General features: G+C 40.3%; 2 protein-coding genes across 2 annotated transcripts; both read left to right on the forward strand.

Annotated features, from left to right (window-relative positions):
• The first annotated feature begins 385 nt into the window (after positions 1–385).
• atp6v1b2 (ATPase H+ transporting V1 subunit B2) lies at positions 386–15676 on the forward strand. The gene is made up of 14 exons (XM_066714478.1): positions 386–584; positions 4183–4238; positions 4567–4665; positions 5349–5442; positions 6440–6517; positions 6884–7023; positions 7682–7783; positions 8151–8248; positions 9162–9285; positions 9842–9992; positions 10270–10352; positions 10858–10962; positions 11281–11410; positions 13390–15676. The coding sequence occupies exons 1-14, from the start codon at positions 446–448 to the stop codon at positions 13524–13526; spliced, it is 1536 nt and encodes a 511-aa protein (XP_066570575.1). The 5' UTR covers positions 386–445; the 3' UTR covers positions 13527–15676.
• A 1627-nt stretch (positions 15677–17303) lies between these two features.
• On the forward strand, positions 17304–25732 carry LOC136759459 (uncharacterized). Its single transcript, XM_066714479.1, has 11 exons — positions 17304–17438; positions 17538–17605; positions 17753–17876; positions 19144–19238; positions 19526–19682; positions 19851–19983; positions 20439–20542; positions 20757–20845; positions 21570–21696; positions 21945–22095; positions 24276–25732. The coding sequence occupies exons 1-11, from the start codon at positions 17396–17398 to the stop codon at positions 25372–25374; spliced, it is 2190 nt and encodes a 729-aa protein (XP_066570576.1). The 5' UTR covers positions 17304–17395; the 3' UTR covers positions 25375–25732.
• Positions 25733–25997: the final 265 nt, after the last annotated feature.

Consider the following 25997-nt stretch of genomic DNA (forward strand, 5'->3'; position numbering starts at 1 on the left):
AACATTTGTCTCTTGAAGAATATAAGGAGCATTCTAAATGTAGAAAAACTGTTTCATTATTGTCACCACTGGGCCAGCAAGTGATCTGGGTTTAAATTGTAAGAAGTGTAAATAAAATATTCGGTATATTCTGTAAATAGTCACTTTACGTACAAGTGACAGACAAGTGAATTAAAAATATATGCGTTACCTACATAACATACAAAGTGGTCTCCAAAACACACACACACACCCCTACACACTAGAAGGCTTGTATTTCTGTGTTCGTCGGTCACGATCAGCACCGAGGCCAGCGACACGACGTCACCCTCGCAGCGTCACCGCCTTTGCGTAAGACGGGTGTTTCTCGTGAGTGACGCTTTCCAGGCGCAGGCGCAGTCGAGCTTGTTCGCGTTGGTTCACTGACGGCTTGCCTGCCAGTACTGTATATAACTGCTAGTGAAAGATGGCGCTGAAAGCGATCAGAGGGATGGTGAACGGAGCCATGAACGAGCTATCCTCCACCGTCAGCGGCACAAAAGCAGCTGGGGCCCGGGAGCACGTACAGGCCGTTACCCGGGATTACATCTCCCAGCCACGGCTGAGTGAGTAGCACCTTCGCTGTTGTTACCTGCTACCTAATAACAGGGGCACATCTCTGACAGATATATACATTTTAAGATGCATATATTTAAATGCCCTTTTTAAGTGGAAGCTGTCTATAACATATTGATTTAACCTCGCAAAATTAATAAACACGAAACTATAGCCCTTTTTCGTTATATGGGGGACGAATATTGTGGCATTTGGTTGCAGACGGCTGCTGTGGTTGATGCGCAGTGCAGGGGATGCATGGCGTTCTCGCTGCACGACTGTGTGCTTAATATTGGGCTGTCACACTAAATTACTATTTTTCCAGCATGGAGCTGTTGAGCTGTAGATGAATTTCCGTTTCATATTCAGTCGGATGCGTTTTTGTGTTTGTTTTTTAGAAAATGCAAGTCTGTGCGGAGGGGGGATCTGTCAGCTGACCTGTAATGATTTTTCGTCACGTTGTACGTTTTAGTTATTTATGTGCAACGAGTAAGACTGATCTAGGGCTATTTCAAGGAAATCGGTTTGAAAATCATAATAATCACGAAATACGATATTGTCCAGCCCCTGTAGCTGCTTCGGTGTTCAGGTTATCTAATGTGTTACTGGCTAGGTTTTCTGAGCTCCGTTTTTGTATTCCGTCTTAATCTCTGCAATCAAATCAGTTCAAATGCAACAACTGAGGCATTGATTGCACAGAGATGCATTATTTTGATACCTCCGCGTCTCTGTTGCTGTACATCTTATGCTGTCAGGAGAGGTCAAATGAAAGTGATGCTGGTTTCGCTAAAACTGGTTATGCCTAGGCTGCCAACATTCATGCCTATAAAATAAAGATATATTTTTAAACGATGCTTGGTAAAATACAATTTGAGCAGTAGTAGACTGAAAATGTCTATTCGTAAACACTGAAACGTCATTTAAATTCACCATGGGGGTTAACACAAATGCTATTGTCATTGTTTTCTAGGTAGAGTGGGTGTCATTTAAACAGTATACCACATAGCGTAAAACGTGTTTATTTGCAGTGCTGGTTTTCTTGACACCCTTTGATCTCTTCAAGCAGTGCTGGAATGGACGCTTAGATTAGTAGATTTTGACCTGATTTAATTTGGACTACATTATGGCAGTTTGTGTACAATGATATGATAGCTACCTAATCAGAAAGTTGGACATTTTCTTTAGCCCTTAGTAGATCACTTTTCTGATCTCTAGTGAGAATACGGTGTCTTGTATTGAAAAGTGTGTCCTATGACTTGCATTTGGAGTGTTATAGGCATTTTATTTGTGATAAATGTATGCAGATCATGTTTTAGTGTGTGATCTGCTGCCTGCCATTGTCCCCACCTCATGCTCCTCTGAGTCAGAGTGTGTCTGTGTGCATGGAATATATTGTCTTCCCCCCAATGTGGATCTTAAGTGTATGACTAGCCTTATAAATCAGCATGGAAGAGTCAGCTGATTGGAGTAAACATTACTGAATGGGGGACCACATTCTGAAAAGACGTAATTGATAAATAAGTATACTGTAATGAACATGCATGTACATGAATCGACATTTATTATTTTGCAGTTCAGTTGGATTAAAATGAAGGGTGTGCATACTTTAAACAAGAATAGATATTCCTACTAATACCTTTTATTTTATTTATTTATGTATTCATCAATGTGTCATTAGTAGCAGCAGTCTATATTGATCCACTGCTGGATGAAAGTCTCTCCAAAATGTTTCCACTTGCATCGATCTATAGTTTCCCTTTTCCATGTCACGCCTGCAAAGTTTATTTAAACTTCCCATCTTTTATGTGGTCGTCTTCAAGGCCTTTTTTTAATCTCTTGAGACCCACTGAATAGCTTACTCTGTCCATCTTTGATCTGTTCTTTGTGCAATGTGTCCGGCCCATTGCCGTTTTAACATTTTCACTCTTATTGTTTTTGTTCTCGGATTCATTCATTTATTTTGCCGTCGCGTCTTGTTATTCAAAGCATACATCTTTCCATGCTTCTTTCTGTCGTCCACAGTTTCTGTAACATTATACACATATTAATAATAACATTTAGGGAAACCAGCCTCTAGGAAACTCCCCCATATATCTGGTGGCCTATACCCCCTTCAGCCTCCATTTCATTTCTTGACCACTTATGGAAAAGGGAACTGTCCTGTAATGCTGTTAGTCTTCCAACACTCATCCCCTGACCATTAGCACAAATGTCCTTCCTTGATGAGTAACTGGAGTGTTTGCAATGACACCACATGACAGCCCATTTAAAAATATCCAGACTTCAAAGTCATGGTACAATTGAAGCAGAAAGCAAAAAATGCTTGAAATAAATGCAGAGCAGTTAGTCCTCAGAGTGGCAGCCAGGCTAGACTAATGCAAGCCAGCCACATGGATGAAGTCAAGTCATTGATTTGTGGAGTAAACTGATAGTTTCCTCTCCTCTGGTTAAGCTGGTGTTTTTTGTCTGGGTCTGAGTGACCATTAACCTAAATCAGGCTTGTTTTCAAGTGTCATTTGTGGAGTTCATTTGTGTTTTAACTTTATTTGAGACCATATGCTCCAGTTAGAGATTAAATGACCCTCTCCCTCTCAGGGTTTACATCAGGGGTTCCCAATGTCTGGTGATGGAGGGCCAATTTCCCAAGGTTGCATGGGATTGGGGGGCTGCAGTAGAAAATGAAACACCAATTTTATTTCCTATATATTTCTATTAGGGAACATTTATTAACTTTAATTGTTTTATTATTTTCCCCCAAATTACATGTGCAATTTGTAACAGAAAATTGTCATAAGTGTAAAAATAAAGAAAAGGTTCAGAAAAGGGTAGGGTTGAAGGTTGGCTTTGGAGGGCCACACCAAACATCCTCAAAGGCCGCATTTGGCCCCCAGGCTGCACTTTGGGAACCCCTGGTTTACATGGTTAACAGGATAGGGCACACAGCTGTGGCTTTTTTACTGATCATTTTTCATGTCACTAATGGAGATGGCAAGCCATGAATATAAGTGTTTTATAAAGTTAGGATTACAACATGATGTACAGTACTGAGTAGTGCAAAACAGACGCACAACAATATAGAAAGCATAATGATAATATAATAGAAAAAAAAACAAAAACGTATTCTGCATTGCCATTAACCTGAAACACGACATTGCTGACTATGAAATGCGGATCAGCAACTTACTTTACGTTGAAACCCACAATAAACTGACCAGTTATTTTGCACTTATATAATGCAGTAACTTTAGGATATATACGATTATCTTATGTGGAAATGTACTTGCTTTTCCTGTGTTTTCATCATTTTTACGTAATTTACTGGAGTATTTGGGATTGACCCTGTCTTTCTGTGTAGCTTTTTTTTTTTTTTTTTTGCCTGCGCATCATCACTTCACGAGTGAAGAACACTGCTTGTAAAATCCCCCATTGAGGGTGATGTGGGTGCCATTTGTAGTGTTTTGTAAATATATATAGACTATTATAGATGATCCAAAACCTGTATTGCACTGTAAGGGTTGGGGCCATGACACACCTCGGAAAGATCTAATCAAAGTGTAAACAACCACTATTTAGTTCAATTTTTTTATCCATGTTTCCATTTCTTCACAGCATACAAGACCGTATCTGGTGTCAATGGGCCTCTAGTGATTTTGGATCAGGTGAAGGTAAGAAAATGTTACCTGGACTTGTAAAACTAAGGTTGTCGTGAGATTTTGTACAGACCACTGCTTTCCCTTAAGGGTTTCCATGTGCAGTGAACATGCAGGACTTCCTATAATATGACTGTCTATATGGCAAAAAATATTAACTTTGATTTATTTATTTATTTTTTATTTTTTGTAAATGCAGAATACCGTGTGCTCCATTCATGCCTTTAAATCAAGCAGTGCTTTGAGATACTTATTTATGTTAATTATTACTGTTAGTTTAAATTGGCTGTAACAATTGAATTGTCTAAATAGAATGAGAGTAGTAATAAAAGTGTGGTTCCAGTTTCCAAGGTATGCCGAAATTGTGCACCTGACCCTTCCAGATGGCACCAAAAGAAGTGGCCAAGTACTTGAAGTCAGTGGTGCCAAAGCAGTGGTCCAGGTAAGAGGCATAGACCCTTTTTCTGAAGCACTTTTCCTTTCCCTGCCATATTTAAGGGTCCTATGGCTCATAAGATCTGTTTACATGATCCTATCCCTTACAGAAGTTGAGTTGTTTGTGTATTTGAATACAACTCAATTTTGCATCTTGTTGGATTGTGACTTTTTTTTATCCTTCCAAACCTCGAGGGATTTAGGTATAGCTACCACGTGAAGTAAGATTAGATTTAATGCTCTTCGATAAATGAGTTGGAGATTAAGTATATTGATGTCAAACAGTTAGACTGACATCCAATAACTTATTTCATGCTGAAATGTGTTTCACATATTATGCATTTGCGTATTTCAGCAGCTTCTTTCTTGTTTGTAGTAGGACAAACTGTAATTTCTCCCATCTTACCTGACTGAGTGCCTAATACCATACACCCCCACCCACATTAAAACAAGTTTTCTATTGAGGCAGGACTATATGGTTTTAGTTGATTTATATTTACAGCTACAAGACAGTGTAAGACAATGTTTGTAATCTTACATTATTATATTTGTAGATTTTTTTGGGAAAGTGTGCAAACATTATGAAGCAATGTAAATGGTTTATTGCTCCTTGTATATTTTTAATGTGGTGATTGATGGTTGTGTTGAAATGACAGATTAGAAAATATCTCATTGTTATTTTATCACCAGGTTTTTGAAGGAACTTCTGGAATTGATGCCAAAAAGACAAGCTGTGAATTCACAGGAGATATTCTGCGCACGCCTGTGTCTGAGGATATGCTTGGTATGTATACACATGTGGAGTAATGCAGTAATTAAAATATTTGATATTGTAAATGGGTTTTCTGGAACATGATCTTTTTATCAAACATTACATGAACATACATTACAAATACACCGATCAGCCATAACATTATGACCACTGACAGGTGAAGTGAATAACACTGATAATCTCGTCATCATGGCACCTGTCAGTGGGTGGGATATATTAGGCAGCAAGTGAACATTTTGTCCTCAAAGTTGATGTGTTAGAAGCAGGAAAAATGGGCAAGCGTAAGGATCTGAGCGACTTTGACAAGAGCCAAATTGTGATGGCTAGACGACTGGGTCTAGTCTCCAAAAACTACAGTTCTTGTGGGGTGTTCCCGGTCTGCAGTGGTCAGTACCTACCAAAAGCGGTCCAAGGAAGGAAAAGCGGTGAACCGGTGACAGGGTCATGGGCGGCCAAGGCTCATTGATGCACATGGGGAGCGAAGGCTGGCCCGTGTGGTCCGATCCAACAGACGAGCTACTGTAGCTCAAATTGCTGAATAAGTTAATGCTGGTTCTGATAGAAAGGTGTCAGAACTCACAGTGCATCGCAGTTTGTTGCGTATGGGGCTGCGTAGCCACAGAACAGTCAGGGTGCCCATGCTGACCCCTGTCCACTGCCAAAAGTGCCTACAATGGGCACGTGAGTACCAGATACCACAGCACACCTTAGGTCTAGTGGAGTCCATGCCTCGACGGGTCAGGGCTGTTTTGGGACCTACACAATATTAGGCAGGTGGTCATAATGTTATGGCTGATCGGTGTATGTTAGAAAATATTTAAGCAAAAGGCATTACATTACTCCAGTAGCAGCTACAGGAGTAATGTAATGCCTTTTGCAATGTAGAATTAAAGATCAAAGATTTGAAGTGTATTCTTATAGACAGATATACACTTCAACTCTTTTTTTTTTTTTGTCATTGGTGTTTTTTTGGGGACTGCTATATTTTGTACACTTTTGTCTCTTCCAGGTCGAGTTTTCAATGGATCAGGAAAGCCAATTGACAGAGGCCCCACAGTTTTGGCAGAAGACTATTTGGACATTATGGGTATGGTTTTCGACCACTAACAAGTAGAAACTAAGACCAATGTAGGGTAGTTTTAGTATTGAATTAAGGAACAGTGGAGGTGTCTGTTACTGCTCTTTGTTATTTCTGTTTTTATTTGTATGGTTGTATTTGTGAAGGTTTGGGAGATTTCTCAATGCATTCTTTTGACATCTGCCACCTGCATCTTTCATCCTGACAGGCATGGCCTAATATCTGAATGCCATCACTTTATCACACTGTGGGGTCATAGATCAGGGGTCGTCCACCCTGTAACAAGCATTTTTCTAACAGTCCTACATGTGACTGTCAGTTCAGTTCAAATAAGCCCCCATGTCCAATCCCACCAATAATTTTATTGCCTTGCAGGGCAACCCATTAACCCCCAGTGCCGTATCTATCCTGAGGAAATGATCCAGACTGGGATCTCTGCCATCGACGGCATGAACAGTATTGCCAGAGGCCAGAAAATCCCCATCTTCTCAGCAGCTGGCTTACCGCACAATGAGGTGAGTGAAAACTCAAGAGCTGGTCAGTTGTAGTACTTTTGTTTTTTGGATGTAGCCATCATTATCATTATCATGTCCAACCCCAAGCCTTGTGTACAGGCCACGTCCCCACAGTCTGGGCAGCGGTCGGCCAATTGTGAGCCGCCCATTAGGTTTAGAGCCAAAACCAGTTCAACTTTAACCAGTTCAGCAACAATTTAAACCACTTTAAACCTTCTTTTGCTCCCCCTTCAGCTTATCACCTATATGTAAAGAGACAGGTAAGCTGGTAAACCATTAAGCTATCACTATTTACTTAAAACCCATTAATGTAATCCTATTCCTATACTTTGTGGCCTAACAGCTGTATTTTAAAGGGTTGGTTGTTTATATAGACAATATATATCTAAGTATGAAAGACATTTATGTGTTAACATCAGTGAAATAATTATTTAATATAATTCAGTCTTCTGTCTGTATGACAACACAGCACTATGGTCTGTTTCCTATGTAAGACCATATATTTTCAGAAATAACTTTAATCCCCCACCTTTTAAAATACAGCAGAATGTCTTTCTTTGTAATACAAGCAATACCCAATTTAACATGTAAAATATATGTAGTATCTATAGTTTAAATGAGACCCTATAGAATTGTCCGTGTCTTGTTTTTGAATCAGATTGCTGCACAGATCTGTCGCCAAGCCGGTCTAGTCAAGAAGTCCAAAGATGTTATGGATTACAGTGAAGATAATTTTGCCATTGTGTTTGCTGCCATGGGGGTAAGTGTGTTACTCTCATCTGAATTACATCTGAAATCAACCGTGAATTAGATGTTACCTGTTGTATCAAATCCATCTCACCTGGGTAAATCAGATTACTAATATCAGGATAGTGGAATATTAACTCCATTTAATGACTTTCCCAGCTTTATTTGAAAAGATTTTCATGTTTTATTTTTACAGCTGATGACTTCAAATATGTTTTCTTTTTGCGTAGTGATGTTAAATAGTATAGTCGTCATACAGCATTTGGTGCAAGAGTGGACAAATGGTTGTTGTACAGATTGCAGGAAATCATAAAATGGAAAATCATTTTGTGGAAATCATGAAGCTGTGCATTCTAACTCTTTTAATCTTGTTAACTCAGGTGAATATGGAAACTGCAAGATTCTTCAAATCAGACTTTGAGGAGAATGGCTCCATGGACAATGTGTGTCTCTTCTTGAACTTGGCTAATGACCCAACGTACGTTTTCGTTTTGATTTTCATTTTGATTTTATTTTTTTAAGAAAGTGTTGTTATTGTTAAATTGTTATTAATTCCATGGGTGGCATTGTAGTGTAGTGGTAAACAATGCTGCCTCACAGCTTCTGGGACCCAGGTTTGATTCTGGCCTTGAGTGCCTATGTGGAGGTTTCATTTTCTCAGGCGAGGACATGAGAGTTTTCTCTGGGAGCTCCAGTTTACTCCCACATCCCAAATACCTGCTGCTTAGGTGGATTGGCTGCTCCAAATTGCCCTGCTGTCCTATCTTTGCCTGCTGCCCTGCGATGGACTGGTATCCTGTCCACCCTGTAGTGGATGAACTGTGATTGAAAATGGATGGATGGATGTTTATATTTTTCTTTAAATGTCTTTGTAAAGAGTCGGGGCAACACATTTTAGAAATTTGGTCACATGATTACATTTCACACCTGTTCTATGAACGCAAGCAATTGTGAAGGGTTTTCTCCTTTTTTTAGGCAGTGGGAACCCACACTATGAAAGTGGAGCTGTAAACTGTATTGAAGCATAGTATAGTGGTGTTTCTGGTCAAAACACATTACAGCACCAATGTGTGCGCTTCCATTTAAAAGAAGCTGTCCACAACTAGAAACCGTTTACATTGACAATAGAATGTGCAATGGCAACACATTTCAAAGAGATCGTAGTTCTTGTCTGGGATTTGCAGGGCCCCCATCCTACAGGTTATGCAGGCCTACATCCCTCTTTGCTTTAGACATGTGGAAAGAGTGATTTGGTTTGATTCCATTAGTAGGATATTCAGTTCAATTAAGACCTCTGATGGGGGGTAACACTGGCTATCTCTGTGGCATTTCATGCTTGGGGTTGATGCGATCCTGTCAGCCTTAAACTGCCTTCTCTGGTGTCCTCACAGAATTGAACGCATCATCACTCCCCGCCTGGCTCTGACCACGGCTGAGTTCCTGGCCTATCAGTGCGAGAAGCACGTGCTGGTCATCTTGACGGACATGAGCTCGTATGCCGAAGCCCTGAGAGAGGTACAGAGTCCATAGCCATGCAAAGGAACGCAGGCATTTCAAATTCTGCAGAAGCATTTAAATTAGAGATGCATGTCCTACTGCTAAAATGGTCAAATCTACCTCTGAAGATAGTCATTCAATATCCTGAGTAATAATTACATGCTCCTGCTTCCCTAATAGCTTTCAGTATGCTAGTACATTTGAGCATGTATAAAGGTTTTGACCTTGTGGGACAAATTGTCATATATATATATATTAATTTACTATAAAACTTTTTTATGAGCTTATCATACTCACCTCAGGACTCACTGTTCAACATTTCTGGGAATTATATTTGGGTATTTGGCATCTGCCCAAGCTACATTGTACCCAGTAGCACTAAGGACAAAAATGGCATACTTTCACAGATCCACACTTTTTAATGGTGGCGTTCCTTCAGTCTCTGACTGCATTCGTGGCACACTTAATCAGCCAGTTAAATTGGCCTCGTATGTATAACATGTGTCGACTATAGGATCAATGCAGTGCTGTAATGGATTTATACAGGACAATAGTGTTCTGTTGCCATTCCCAGGTGTCTGCAGCCAGAGAGGAGGTGCCCGGCCGTCGTGGCTTCCCTGGATACATGTACACAGATTTGGCCACCATTTACGAGAGAGCTGGCCGTGTGGAGGGCAGGAATGGCTCCATCACCCAGATCCCTATCCTTACTATGCCTAATGATGGTGAGTATGTGAGCCAGTAACGTTAACTAACAGTTACTCTTACCAACAGTGCACTGCTGCTTTTATCCCAGCATATGATGTGGGTGGTGAGAATCATCAAACATATCTAATTTTCTGCTCTTCAGTCTAGATTAATTAATTGTGAATGTGATGGACTGTTCAAAATCATTTTTTATTTATTTTTTCATCTTGAAATAAAGCTTGCTAAATGGGATACGATTGGATACAGAGAAGTTAATGCTGTTTATTGATTTTAAAAGCTTGTGTCCTTCCACAGATATCACTCACCCCATCCCTGACTTGACGGGCTACATCACAGAAGGACAGATTTATGTAGACAGACAGCTGCACAACAGGCAGGTAGGTGTCAATCTGAGTACAGAATTGGAATGTGGTGGATCCAGATGTGGTTGTGATTAGTTTGTCTCTTGACTGCATTCAGTGTAATTCAGTGGATTCAGCAGGATCTTCTTATTTTCTCATCTCTTAATTAAACAGTTAGATGTATTTGATTTTTTATTGAGACATTTATCTGTTGTCTTCAAAATGTTATAAAGAATAAAACATTTGTATTTTCAGATCTCCATGTGACACATAGTCAATGGGTTAGTTTAACCAGAATAAAAGGCTTCCAAATACAAGGAGCTGGCCCATCTACCATCTAGCTCATTGGGATGCATGTTAGTAATTAATTGAACCAATGATTTCTTCCAGCTGTTTCATCAAGGATTGTCTAGGTCTGTTTCAACATGACTGGGTAACTTGTTGCAGACTCCCACAATCCTCTGTGCAGAGATGTTTCTTTATTTCAGTTTTAAAGATAACTTCCAGTCGTGTCCTGATGGTTGCAGTTATCTTCCTGCAGATTTACCCCCCCATCAACGTGCTGCCTTCCCTGTCTCGTCTGATGAAATCCGCTATCGGAGAGGGGATGACTCGGAAAGACCACGCTGATGTCTCCAATCAGCTGGTTGGTACCAAGAGGAAACAGTGGGATTTATTTATTTATTTTGTTAGAGGAGATTTTCTAGATTTTTATTTTGTATTTTAAGTCACTGAATGCCAATGCAGAACTTCTGAAATGCCTCAAGGGGACAAATGGATGTTTCTCAGAAGTAAAACTGGTATCCAAAACATCTATCTAGGGACATTATTTTGCACAGGGTAAAATAAAACCAATGGTTTTCAGTTTCCATTTCATGTTTTAATAATCTTAACTGCAAAGGTCAGTACCTACATATACAGCTGCTTCTTGGTCCATGTGTGTAGCCTGTGTTTCTCTCTACAGTATGCTTGCTATGCTATTGGCAAGGACGTCCAGGCGATGAAGGCCGTAGTGGGTGAGGAGGCTCTGACTGCCGATGACTTGCTGTATCTGGAATTCCTGCAGAAGTTTGAAAGGAACTTCATTGCTCAGGGTAAGACTGCTCACACGCTTTGCTTCAGAATCTTGGATGGACAACAGCATTTGCACTCTGGCCGACCAAAGCATTGTTCTGTACTTTAGCAACTACAGTGGGGGAAAAAAGTATTTGATCCCCTGCTGATTTTGTACGTTTGCCCACTGACAAAGAAATTATCAGTCTATAATTTTAATGGTAGGTGTATTTTAACAGTGAGAGACAAAATAAGAGCAAAAAAATCCAGAAAAACGCATTTCAAAAAAGTTATAAATTGATTTGCATGTTAATGAGGGAAATAAGTATTTGACCCCTTCGACTTAGTACTTGGTGGCAAAACCCTCGTTGGCAATCACAGAGGTCAGACGTTTCTTATAGTTGGCCACCAGGTTTGCACACATCTCAGGAGGGATTTTGTCCCACTCCTCTGTGCAGATCCTCTCCAAGTCATTAAGGTTTCGAGGCTGACGTTTGGCAACTCGAACCTTCAGCTCCCTCCACAGATTTTCTATGGGATTAAGGTCTGGAGACTGGCTAGGCCACTCCAGGACCTTAATGTGCTTCTTCTTGAGCCACTCCTTTGTTGCCTTGGCTGTGTGTTTTGGGTCATTGTCATGCTGGAATACCCATCCACGACCCATTTTCAATGCCCTGGCTGAGGGAAGGAGGTTCTCACCCAAGATTTGACGGTACATGGCCCCGTCCATCATCCCTTTGATGCGGTGCAGTTGTCCTGTCCCCTTAGCAGAAAAACACCCCCAAAGCATAATGTTTCCACCTCCATGTTTGACGGTGGGGATGGTGTTCTTGGGGTCATTCCTCCTCCTCCAAACACGGCGAGTTGAGTTGATGCCAAAGAGCTCGATTTTGGTCTCATCTGACCACAACACTTTCACCCAGTTCTCCTCTGATTCATTCAGATGTTCATTGGCAAACTTCAGACGGGCCTGTACATGTGCTTTCTTGAGCAGGGGGACCTTGCGGGCGCTGCAGGATTTCAGTCCTTCACGGCGTAGTGTGTTACCAATTGTTTTCTTGGTGACTATGGTCCCAGCTGCCTTGAGATCATTAACAAGATCCTCCCGTGTAGTTCTGGGCTGATTCCTCACCGTTCTCATGATCATTGAAACTCCACGAGGTGAGATCTTGCATGGAGCCCCAGAGCGAGGGAGACTGACAGTTATTTTGTGTTTCTTCCATTTGCGAATAATCGCACCAACTGTTGTCAGATTCTCACCAAGCTGCTTGGCGATGGTCTTGTAGCCCATTCCAGCCTTGTGTAGGTCTACAATCTTGTCCCTGACATCCTTGGACAGCTCTTTGGTCTTGGCCATGGTGGAGAGTTTGTAATCTGATTGATTGATTGCTTCTGTGGACAGGTGTCTTTTATACAGGTAACGAGCTGAGATTAGGAGCACTCCCTTTAAGAGACCTAACCTGTATAAAAGACACCTGGGAGCCTGAAATCTTGCTGATTGATAGGGGATCAAATACTAATTTCCCTCATTAACATGCAAATCAATGTATAACTTTTTTGAAATGCGTTTTTCTGGATTTTTTTGTTGTTATTCTGTCTCTCACTGTTAAAATACACCTACCATTAAAATTATAGACTGATCATTTCTTTGTCAGTGGGTAAACATACAAAATCAGCAGGGGATCAAATACTTTGTTCCCTCACTGTATGTACTGTCTAGCACTTTACCAGATGTTGATGCAAATACACTCCTTTCCATATGAAAGCACTAACTGTCAATTTCCATAGTTTTAACATGCTCTATATTTATTCTTAATATCGTTTTAGCTTGCTTTGACTATTGTACCCCTCTAAATACCATGCTTTACCAAAGTAATAAGAGTTCAACATTATATGACTATCCACAACTTCACACTGATGGTAAGGGCCAAAGTTAGTCGGATTTCTATTGGGCAGGGCTGTCCCAAATCAGGCCTGGTTCTTATCCAAAGTCACCCTGTGCTGTTCCTTGTTTGTGCAGGTGCCTATGAGAACCGCACGGTGTTTGAGACCCTGGATATTGGGTGGCAGCTGATGCGAATCTTCCCTAAGGAGATGCTGAAGAGAATCCCTCAGAGCACACTGGCGGAGTTCTACCCCCGAGACTCGAAACACTAGCTGTCTCAGTGTTTGTTTTCGTTTGGTTTTTATTATTTTTTTTCCCTGTTTTCCCTTTCCAATTTCTCGATCTCCTTTCAAAATCCCCCCCATCTCCTGTTATTTCCTCATCCGTGTGCTGTTGTTGGTTACTTGTTATTTAAGCAAGATGAACATATTGTGTATACTTCGTGTTTGCCATATCACTATACCTGACAGAGTTTAAAATATCTACCAAGGGCAAAGGGAAGCTGATCAATAAAACCTATTGTAATGGTGAGTCAATTCATATGCTTAGTTTGGGACTGGCAGAGTTATGGGAATATTCTCAGACTTGACACTTCGTCATTGCCAGTATGTGCCAACATCCTCTACATCGGAAATTCTTTAAGTGTTGTGCCAATCATAGATGTAGAAATTATTGTGCATTTTACACATTTTCCGAAAAAGCATTCAATATTTAAAATGATAGATGTTTTTATTTATTATTCAGTGATCAAAAAAGCCAAACATGGTTAAACACTGGCCTTCATTTAGAATTGTTTTAATACGGTTGCTGAGTTGTTGATTTTTGTATTAAAGTGCTATGTTTATCTAAAATGTAATGCATAGGAAAAAATAAATAATTGTAGTCAACCACAAATGCATTATACGCTTATCTTACTTTAGCTAAAACGGAATCAAGTAAATTATGGGTATTTTAATATAAACCCACCTATATAAAATCAGATCCCGGAAGGATGCCATTTGGTTTCCTTTTTATGAGGTTTTCAATATTTATAACATTTTGCATTTGGCTTCTTGCATCTGGAAGCTAGTTACAAATTAATTAGAATTCAGTTTCCTTATGCTCCAGTTATAGCACTGAACTGTGCTACATAAATAGAGGATGTATTTTTGTAGTTACAGTTGATAACTAAAACAATGTCTGTACTGTCTATTAGATTTCACAAAAGCCTCTGAAAATCCAAGACTTCTATTGGTATTTGGAAGCCTTTGGAAAAAGTAAACAAATTATAAAATAAAAATTGCCTTCTGCTCTTACGATGTGGTAAGATGAGGTTTCAGAAACTGTCAAAGCATGGTCCTAATGTTATGTCCAATAGAAAAATTAAAAAAATTTAAGAATCGCAAAACAAGGCCTTGAAAGCTAATACACTACACTTCTTTTGTTTGTTTTTATTATGGATTTACTGGAAGGCTGTCTCTTCCTTATTAGTAAATTAAACAGTCTAAAAAACAGTATTTCCCTCCTTTATTTCTAGTCTTAAAATGAAAATCACCTGTCAATTCCACAAAGGTTGACCTTATCAGTAGTTTAGAATTGGTACAAGCTTAATGAAATGCTGTATATAAAGTGCCATTTTGTGCATTTCAGGTGCTTATACTTGGATATAACCTTCCTCCTTTGTACACCTTGGAAAGCATGGAAAAATACTTTAGATTTAGATACACTTTCATGTGGTCTTTTTAGAATAAATATATTCTACAGCATCTTCTGTAATAGAAACCCATTCAAATACACCAAGCTTGCCCGGTACCTAGAATGATAGTGGTACTTGACTCCTATACACTGGATGCTAATACTGTGCTGCCACTGAATTAAAAAATGTGTTCTTTGAACCCCAGATACCGATACTCACTATAGTTTTCTTTAATCAGTACTGTGGTATATGCACCCAAAGTGATAGAGTGGATATTTTAAACTTTGATCATTCAAAACAAAATGTAAGATTGTATTCTATCGGTTTACAGTTGGCTGTGATGCCTGAATAACTCATGTTGCAGAGAGAATTCTATGTTACACAAAAATGCAGTCTTCGCTTTTGACATTTTGTTTGGTTTAAATTATTACTGTTGTCACACGTGCCGTCTGTATTTCAATGCATTGTTGCCATGGGTGAGTCTGAATATTGTACTTGCATTAGGTGCTGTTGTTAAAATTGTTTTTTTATTTGGTTATTAGTGCATTCCATATTACTTCCAGAGACGAGTATATATAGCTATATATATATATATATATATATATATATATATATATATATATTAAAAATAAACTATTCTTTTGTGTGTCCATTCTTTCAATAAGGCATGGAACTCAATCTGTCAAGAAAACTGTCATCTGTATCCTGAATAGATTTGTTGAATAAATATGAGACGGTTAAAAAATGGTCTGGATAAATGTTTTGGTTTGTCACAACTGTATTTATTAATTATAAATGACACCTTTTTATGGAGCTATTTGTGACAGATATCAGAAATACAACCTAAACAACAAGCTGATAATCACAAAAAGCTCTTGATTTGTTCAATTATGACTTTTAACATTTAACTTCATACTTGATGCATGGGAAAAATTAATAATATATATGGCAAGACTGAGTTCCTGATGGGGGCAAAGGTACTAGAGTTTATACCAGAATGGATTTTTTTCAGCAAAGTGAGTTGCTCTTTCATTTCAATCCTTAAAATGTGTTTCCTGTTTTTATAGCCTTTTCCATAAATAGTTAATGCAGATTTGGTTAGATCAGTCCATCTGCTACTGTTTTTGGCAACCAGATTCTCCTAAAAGTAAGACTTGTCCTGTGATAAAAGTAAAGTTGCATGGAAACATCCTATTTGCAAGAGTTGTACTTTCCACCTATCCAATACGTTTCTATTATGGAGTATGCAATCTGCAATTGTCAGGTGTATTGAAACTCAGAAAGTCCTGTGATTTTCAACAGGTCTGTTCAGTAAAAATTAAAATCTATTTACATACTGGAGCATTTTTAATAATTAGATTTTAAAACTTCCATTTTAAAACAGACTATCTCTGTATTCATATAATTGTTAGACTATTTTCTATGGAAGTCTTGGACATAGCAGATTAATATCCTGTTATAAACCATTATAGCATTCTTGGTAGATTTTAGTGAGGTGGAGGGATTAGTACAGTTCTCAAGATGTTTAAAAAATTTGTTTGGCCTGCAAACGTATTTAAAAGAAGCTGACCTACATACAAGAAATGTCAACTAATTGCATGTAATATGTTAAATGTGAATGTCTCATACTAGGACAAGCTATTAAAAATGTATGCAAAATAAACTGATTTGGGGGAAAAACTATCTGTTTTATACACTGTATTTTGAACAGCTCTCGTCTATATTGAAAAACAAATAATAGTTTATTCGGTTTTTTTCCCCTTAAGTTCCAATCATGAAATAAAATCATATCACTTACCAGTTTTAAGGCAACAAACACCAAAAGAAAGTGTCTGCCACTGTATGTAATGGAAGTGCAGCCCAACTTTTGCCCTTCGCTGTGTTGGAGGCATACTGCACTATTTCTTCTGTGATGTGTCAAACATATTAAGACATATTAAGGTGGTCTCTTGTCTTCTCCTGTTTTCAAGTTCAATCTCTCTGCATCACATCAGTGTTTACAGATCCACATTATCCAAAAAAAAAAAAAAATCTATAGAACATGCTTTAAAGCAGTAAAGCAGTGATAATACATAACTTTTGGAAATAAAGTGGAGGCCTATATATATTGCAACATTTTTTGTATCAGGCCATCTTTTCACCTGAAAGTGTTAAACTGTCAGTTAACTTATTAGCCTCATGACATTATGTTTCTAAAATGAATCAAATGACTGTGAAAATAAAGATTTGTGCCTCTCGATTTCGCACAATCGGCAAAGACACTGTACTACACTAGCTTGCACGCTACATCGTTTCGCATTTTGCAGGACAATTCATTTGGCGTTAAGCCGGAACGGCCGCAGCTGATTGAGCGGCTGATTGAGTGATTGGTCGCTCGCTGTGATTGCGGGAGTTTTTAAATTGTCCTTCCCCGCGGCCCGTAGCGGTTTCCTCTGCTTCAGTGCGGGTCCGGTGTTGTCTGGAAACATGTGGAATTGTTTAGGTTGCTGCCAACGACCTCAAGACAAAGGTCTTGCATTTCACGTTCATTTTGATTTTATAGAAACCTCTTCTTTGCTACCCATTCAAACTTAAACCCTAACACGTTTTTTTTTTTTTCCGCACACAGACGCCCAGCCGCTGTCGGCAGAAAGGAAAGACGGAGGAGACCCGCTTCACAAGGATGAGAATGATATGGTGAGCAGGCCTATTAAGACCCCAGACAAACCAACACAAAACAAATGCCAATGTTTTCTCTTTATCTAAGTATGAACGGAAGAGTGCAACAATAATACCTCTGTATATATAACAGAACTGTTTGATTATTATTATTCTCATTATTAGACTGGTCCAGCTAGTCTCCAAGCGTACCCTTCGCAAGTGAATGCGGGTTACCGGTCCCCTGTGCGTCATCCGGAGGGCAGCGGCTCTGTGGAGGACGCCGCGGTGCGCCAAAAACAGATAACGGGTATGACCTATTTATATATACGATACATCTTTGTGTGTGTATTTAAAGAGTTTTTCAATTACAAATGTACAAACACACACCACCCCACCTATCCCCTTACCCAGTGCCAGCACTACCACATTTGGGGCCCTAAGTGACTGGAGGGGGACCTTGATGGATTGGTGTGTGCTGATCAATTGGCAGGTATCAATACAGGTACACAGTCAAAACAAGGGCACTTGCAGGGGCAGAGATCCCTTTTATTAGGGGGCCCTACGCAACCGCTTCCCTTCCCACTTATCCAATGTGCCCACCCATCCACAACAATCTACAGTAATATTGCAACATAATGGGGGTTCTTCATCACAGTGCAGTGAAAAATTAAATGCAATACAATACAAAAAAAAGGGGGTTACCGAGAATATAATTACTAGTGCACGTGTGCAGGGTAAGTATGTAAAAGTTCTGATAATCACGCTCCCCCTTAAAGTCTAAGAAGAGTTGCCAGGCTACAAAAAAGTTGATTGATCCACTCAATAGCTGATTGTGTTTCCATTTAAACATCAGAATCTCTTTGATCTAGGGGGAAATGGAGGAGGTCAGCTCCCCTCCACCCCATCAGAGTCTTGCTAAAAGAGTAGCAAAAGCTAGGGCGTTAAACTGAAACCCATTCAGGGGAGAGTCATCAGACACAATGTAAGAAGTGCCATTAGAAGTGATAAATCCAACGTGATAAATGTTTTCAAAATATCTGGGGGGAAAACAAGTGCCAAAAGAAGCCAGTTTACAGGTTATGACCGACACCCATGACAGAGTGGCTAAAGTCTGTCTACACCTGCCTTTCTGGCTTAATCCTGGACAGTTTGAACTTGGACAAAGTGACCTTCGTGAAGGCAATGTCAAATTGTGAATTAATGTATTCCATGTCTTGCACAAAACCCCAGTCTGTAACTATGAATACAATATTTTTCCAATGCACTGTAAGAAACCGCAGGGAATGTAGTGGAAAGCAGACAGTTCTGTGTAAAAAGTATCAATTGTTCATTTCAAGAATGTAATCTAAAGGAGATGAGGGGGGGGAGCATAGAGAATTGGGGTATGGTGAATTTGTAATTATTAAAAGAAATTAGATCTTTTAGCTCACAGTTCATCAAATAGGGCAAATGAATTATTAAATTAAGAGCCAATTACTTGTTTGTGTCAAACAAACAAGTCTGGTCAACTTCAGAAGGAGGGAACAAATGGTTGTTTACCTACATTAATTTAATCCGTAATGTGTATCCTTTAGATCTGCAGGAGCGTTCATTTTCAGCACAAATGAAATACAATGAGTTGACCATCAGTGGAGGGGATTTGTCTGGAGTGGTGTATTGTATCGATCAGGTAGGCCAGAAACATTTATGAAAGGACCATTGTAAAGTGTATTACAGGAAATGTGGCCTGAAGGAAACATTTCAGTTAATCTTCAGTGTGATACTTTGTAACTTTGCAATGGTGCTTGGGTATTAATTCACTCCAATGGAACAAATATATATTTTTGAACATATGGTTAAATTTATATGTATTATAATGTATTAAAAGGCATCATAAAGGCATATATAAGGTCGTGGAGTACAGTGAAGCTGAAATCCCAAATTAGTGGTTTCTGAGGTCCCTTCTCTGCCCTGAAGACAGCTGAAGACTGTGTGCCTGTGAGCAGCTCAGGGAAGAATGACCGGGAATACAAAGTGATCAGTCAGCAACTGGAACTGGCCAACATAGAGAAACGGGAGCTGGAGGCCAAAGTGTTCCAAGCCAACCAGAGTGTACGAGACCTCAAACATGAAAGTACGTTTTTCCCATTTAGGGTCTTTAACAGCAATTCTGAAGTTCACACAAGGAAACTCAATGTCCATTTTTATATATAGATCTATATTTCTAATAGTTAGTGCAGCACATGCAGCATTTGTATTGTATTGAGCTTATAACCCACACCCTGTATGTTTCTGGTCCCAGTTGCTGTGTTACAGAAGCGCCTCCAGTTAGCAGAGAACCCCCTTCCCTCGGCTGCCTCCCCTTCCCCAACCACCCCACCGCCCCCTCCTCCTCCCCTTCCCCCTCCTCCTCCACCCCCCCTCAACCCTCTCAGGTAAGAGAGCTATGACTTTCAACTGCCTGATCTGTATCACTTGTACAAGGCTGCTGAAAAGCAGTTAACAGAATTATATCCCACACTTCAAGGTAATTCACATCGTTTCAGTGCAATGCTCTGTAGGACCAATACAGGGCAGAGCTTTGCAGATAACCAAAAACTATTCAATAGTCAATTTTCATTAGTATGTGATACACTATATATGCTCCCATGAATGGCGCTCCCATCTCTGGTACACAGGTCTAGATAGAAAGGGGTTGTCCCTAATTAGATGTAAAGCTAAATGGTAAGGCTGACAGCCATTCATTACTGTGTGTTTAAGTGGTTTGTAAAGTAGCAAGGTTTATTTTAGTACCCTGGTTTGAATACTCAGCACTCTGGTGATGAGGGCAGTATGATTGTGCTGTGAATTGTGTGAAGTGTTGGCTGCATTCAAAACCTGACTGTTTCAGGTCTATATTGTGGATCATTCAAAAACGGAAAGAAGCCAAGAGCCACGGACAGCCTGCCCTTCAGCACACAGACACTGTGCCACCTTCTCCCGTAAAGACAGCTGGTGAGTAAACCGCTCAATAACAGGCAATAGCCGTGTGTAGAAGTGTTTTGTGCTACCCTTTCAGATTCCCATGGCATTTTATGTTTTGTATTCAAGCTTAAACCTGCTGTATAATCTTTAATATCATTACTATATACAGCACTGAAGATTTACCTACAGGAAAGCTTAGAGGGTAGCATACAATTTGACTGAACCCCACCCCACCCTCCCACAGATCCACCTTCCAGCCCACAGTCTCCTGGGATGCACGAAATGCTGGAAATGATCAAGAGTGGTGTTTCATTGAGACATGTCGTGCAGAAGGTAGGACTAGTTCCTGAATATTTTTTATTTATTTTTTTATTATTTTATTTCTCCTCCCCTGCTGTATCGTTTTTAGTGTCTAGGCTGTTTTTAAATTCTTCCCCTTGAAACAAGTCTCCTTTGAGCCACCTGTAAAATATGGAAGTGTTGCTTTGTCTACAAGGAAGCATTGATGGAGGGCAGAAACTTAGGTGCTATGAAGGCAAACATCATACAGGTTCAGCTCTGAGACCCTAAAATTGACATATCTACAGGAAAGAAAAATATATATTTTTTCTCCTCTTAAGGTTATAGTGTGAGAACATCATGCAATCAAGCTTTCATTTGCTTTGGATGTCTGCAATTACAATTGAAGGAATTTCAATAGCCAGTAATCTTAATGCATAGCTGCAGATGCTGATTGACAGTGTAGAATGAGGAACGCTTAGAAAATTCCCCCTGACACCCCCCACCTTCAGCTCCCTGTTCAGATGACAAATCACTTCATAGAGACCTTTTCACTGCGGATTGTTATGTTCTGAGCCGGTCTTGGGTGCTGCTGGCAGGGAGGCACCTGAACACCCCCACGTTCACCTGGCTGTCTCTAGTTTTATTACCTCTACCAGTTTAATAGAAAGGACTGAGAGTCCTTTAGCATCTGAGCTCCAGCTGATGAACTGCAGTATTGGAATGCAGAGACCATGTGGCAACCTGTGACATTTCCTGTCTCACCATGTTTTTTCAGGACAATTTCAAATACCTCGCTGGCCAAGTGCAGAACACAGAAACTGGTAGCAGCAGAAGCCATCCAGAGCCCGAACTCCAAAGCATCCTTAGAAGGAGGAGAGAGAGTGCAGATCAGTACATTTCAGGTAAAGTACTGGGCGTCAGGATGCACAATCTGGGTTTGTACAGCATCCTTAGACGTAATATATAGTTATTTAGCAGATTACTTTATCCAAGACAACATACTTTAACAAAGTTTTACCGTGTAATAGTAGTTTTAGCACACATCTGTATAATGAGTTTGTTGGGGGGTGGCGGCAGGGAAGGGCTGCATCTTGGCAACTGCTGAGGCTTAAAAAGTGTTGTCCTCAATGCTGTGCTGTTCGGTTGTCAGATGCCTCTTGTGAGGAGGAGATGTTGGAGGGGACCAGTCAGCACACACTGGAATTGCCAGCAGAGGGGATCTCTATCAAGAGGAGTCCTGGGAAAGGAAACCTCAACCTTCTATGCCAGCAGCCAGATACGGAACAGGAACAGACAGGCAGGTAAGAGTGTTGCAGTTTCTTGTTTTAATTGGGGGGGGCTTTAGTATTTGAGCCTGGGACAAGATTGGCAAGTACAGTACTGTGCAAAATTTTAGGGAGATGCATTTAGGGAGATGCATTTTAGCAAAAATGCTGTAAAGTAAGAATGCTTTCAAAAATAGACATGTTAATAGATTATATTTATCATTTAACTAAATGCAAAGTGAGTGAACAGAAGAAACATCTACATCAAATCCATATTTGGTGTGACCACCCTTTGCCTTCAAAACAGCATCAATTCTTCTAGGTACACTTGTACACAGTTTTTGAAGGAACTTGGCAGGGAGGTTGGCCCAAACATCTTGGATAACTAACCACAGTTCTTCTGTGGATTTAGGCAGCCTCAGTTGCTTCTCTCTCTTCATGTAATCCCAGACAGACTCGATGATGTTGAGATCAGGGCTCTGTGGGGGCCAAACCATCACTTCCAGGACTCCTTGTTCTTTATGCTGAAGATAGTTCTTAATGACTGTCACTTTGTGTTTGGGGTCGTTGACATGCTGCAGAATCAGTTTTGGGGCCAATCAGATGCATCCCTGATGGTACTGCATGATGGATTAGTGTCTGCCTGTACTTCTCAGTATTGAGGAGACCATTAATTCTGACCAAATCCCCAACTCCATTTGTAGAAATTCAGCTCCAAACTTGCAAGGAACCTCCACCATGCTTCACTGTTGCCTGCAGACACTCATTTGTATACCGCTCTCCAGCCCTTCAGTGAACAAACTGCCTTCTGCTACAGCCAAATATTTCAGATTTTGACTCATCAGTCCAGAGCACCTGCTGCCATTTTTCTGCACCCCAGGTCCTGTGTTTTCATGCATAGTTGAGTCGCTTGGCCTTGTTGCCACTTGTTGCCTTGAAGGCCACTTCTGATCAGACTTCTCTGGACAGTAGATGGGTGTACCAGGGTCCCACCGTTTTCTGCCAACTCTGAGCTGATGGCACTGCTGGACATCTTCCGATTGCGGAGGGAATCTGCTGCAGTAAATTTCCTTGGCCAATCCCTGTGTCTATGGTCTTCAACGTTGGCAGTTTTTGTGCTTCTTCAAAAGAGCTTGGACAGCACATGTGGAAACCCCTGTCTGCCTTGAAATTTCTGCCTGGCAGAGACCTTGCTGATGCAGTATAACTACCCTGTGTCTTGTTGCTGTGCTGTCTTGCCATGGTGTATGACTTTTGACAGTAAACTGTCTTCAGCAACTTCACCTTGTTAGCTGAGTTTGGCTGTTCCTCACCCAGTTTTATTCCTCCTACACAGCTGTTTCTGTGTCAGTAAATGATTTTCAACCTGCATATTGAATTGATGATCATTAGCACCTGTTTGGTATAATTGTTTAATCATACACCTGACTATATGCCTACAAAATCCCTGACATTGTGCAAGTGTACCTAGAAGAATTGATGCTGTTTTGAGGGCAAAGGGTGGTAACACCAAATATGGATTTTGATTTTAGATATTTATTTTTCTGTTAACTCACTTTGCATTTAGTTAATTGATAAATATAATCTATTAACATGTCTATTTTTGAAAGCCGCCTTACCTTACATTTTTTCTCACCTGCCTAAACCTTTTGCACAGTACTGCACGTCTCATTTAAAATGGAGAAGAAAGTGGGGAAAACCGATAAGATTCCTCTTGCCTAGCAGTGTGAGCCACTGCAAATGTTAACAGCCAGGTGTGAATACTTGGCATTGGATATTTTTCACCTTTTGTTCAGGGGCATGTCTAGGGGGTGGCCCGGGGTGGCCACGGCCCCCCTGAAATCATGTTGGCCCCCCAGCTAGCACCGCGTACAAAACACTCTCAGCATACCTTGTAAATGACAATGTTAATGATTTAATATTTGAAAGGCATTATAAAATGTCTCAACTCCAGTGGGATTGCCTGAAATTCTATGCATATTAAACTTAAATACATTCAAGGCTTAATTGGACATATGGGGCCATATTCTGAAGAATTGATTAAGACAAGATGGGGTGGGGATATATAAACTTTCAGAGTGCTAATTGAAGTGAATAAATATAAGTTAAATTACTCTTTTTAATTGAGTAACTTTTAAAAAAGGGTTTGAATTTTAACGACTAGATTGTATGAGCCAATGTCTCTAAAGTATAATTGTTGCTGTTAATCTGTACAGGGAATTGGAGCGAGAGCCCAGTGACTCCAGTAGGGATGGGACTGGGCACGAGGCCATCTGCAGCAGCACCCTGAACAGGACTGCTCCTTTGAACTCTGGCATACATTTCCATCATGCAAGTCCCGATGATGCAGAAAGCCATCCTCTCACAGCATCTGCAGACTTGCCTTTGGACTCCAATGATTTGGAGCTTCAGGCTGAGGATCATATCATCCTGGGGGCCATTCTTACTGATCTGATGGCCACCTTGAAGAACCAGGGTCTTCCAGACGAGGTGGACGTGAAGGAGCAGCAGAGTCCTGCAGAGGATTTTAAATCAATCCGAGAAAAGCAGGACAGTGAGAGTAGAACAGCATGGCCGATAGCTGACCTTGCGTCGGAGTCTGAGCATCTTTCTTCAGTGATGGCTAGAGAGGCAGAAGTGAGGGATGTGCAAGATCAACCCAAGAAAGAGAACCAGGACCATGAGACCCATAACGTCAGTCAAGAAGGAGGAACTCAAGTGCTTACTGCCAAGACCTCACAAGATCTCTCCTCTGAGAAGAATGAAGAACCAGTTACCAGGGATTTAAACCACAGTCAAAAAGGCAAAGAAACCTACAATAGCCTTCAGTTCAGTCAAGAAGAAGAAGAAGAAGAAGAAGAAGAAGGAGCTGTAACTGAAGTCCTGCACCTCGGGCAAAGCTTGTCTCATGCTCTTGAGGGTGGAGATGAAACTCCCCCAGACCCCCAGAAAGGAGAAAGCGTGTCTCCATTTCTGTTGCAGAAGAGGGTTGTGAATGTTCTGCTGGGATACCAAGAGCAGGATTACGAACCCTTAAGTGTCCTGAAAAAGGAGCTGGTAGACGAGAGTGTAGACGGACCAGAGCAAGTTAGTCTGCTATCTAGAGGTAAGAGACTTGTTCCTGAACACACCTCATTTGATTTGAGCAAAGTCGTCTTGGATCCACCTTTAACTTTCCAAAATTGTCAGCCTCCTTATGTAGGTCCTCATGAAGAGCTCAAACCCTTAAGTCCACAAAATTCACCCCTGCAAAGCATCTCTCTCATTCCTATTACTGAAGATGCAAAAACCAGTCTAGATGAGATTTTCTTTTGAGTCTTTGCCTGGACATTAGAAAGGAAAGGTGTATTTGCATTATCAAATTCTATACTGTATTAAAGGACCAGCTTGTATTTTACCTTATGTTTTGACTGTCGTTGACGTGTTTTTAGATCAATTGCACAGGGTCAAATTGGTGGCTACCCAGTCAGTTTTAAATTCAGAAAATGATTGTCTGTACGTGCTCAAAGTTTTGTTCAATATATATATTTTTTTCCCCGATGTTTGGGTATGCAGTTTTAAAAGACTGGTTGAATGGTTTCAATAAAAGGTGTAAAGTTGATGTTTGTTCAGTTGTGATGTACATGTGTAAATGATCCACTATGATACAATAAAAGTTTGCAAAAACCTCTCATCACTGGGTTTTCATAATTAAGATGTAAAGCTGGGGTGTTTCCTGTTTGCAACAAGAGCCCTTAATTCCCATTTAATTTTCTCTGGGTTTTTCACTTCACAGCTGATCACTTTAAAGATGTTGATCTACTCAAGGTGATGTGCCCCCTAAGCATTTTGCAGTTTGAAGAACAGGCTTAAATTCACAGTTAATTGACTGCTGTTTGACAGGCCTGCTTTAACTTTTTAAACTCAAACAGACATGTTGTCATCTTGTTTTTCCCCAA

Source organism: Amia ocellicauda, chromosome 9 (assembly GCF_036373705.1).
Source record: "Amia ocellicauda isolate fAmiCal2 chromosome 9, fAmiCal2.hap1, whole genome shotgun sequence".
In the NCBI taxonomy this organism is placed as follows: Eukaryota; Metazoa; Chordata; class Actinopteri; order Amiiformes; family Amiidae; genus Amia; species Amia ocellicauda.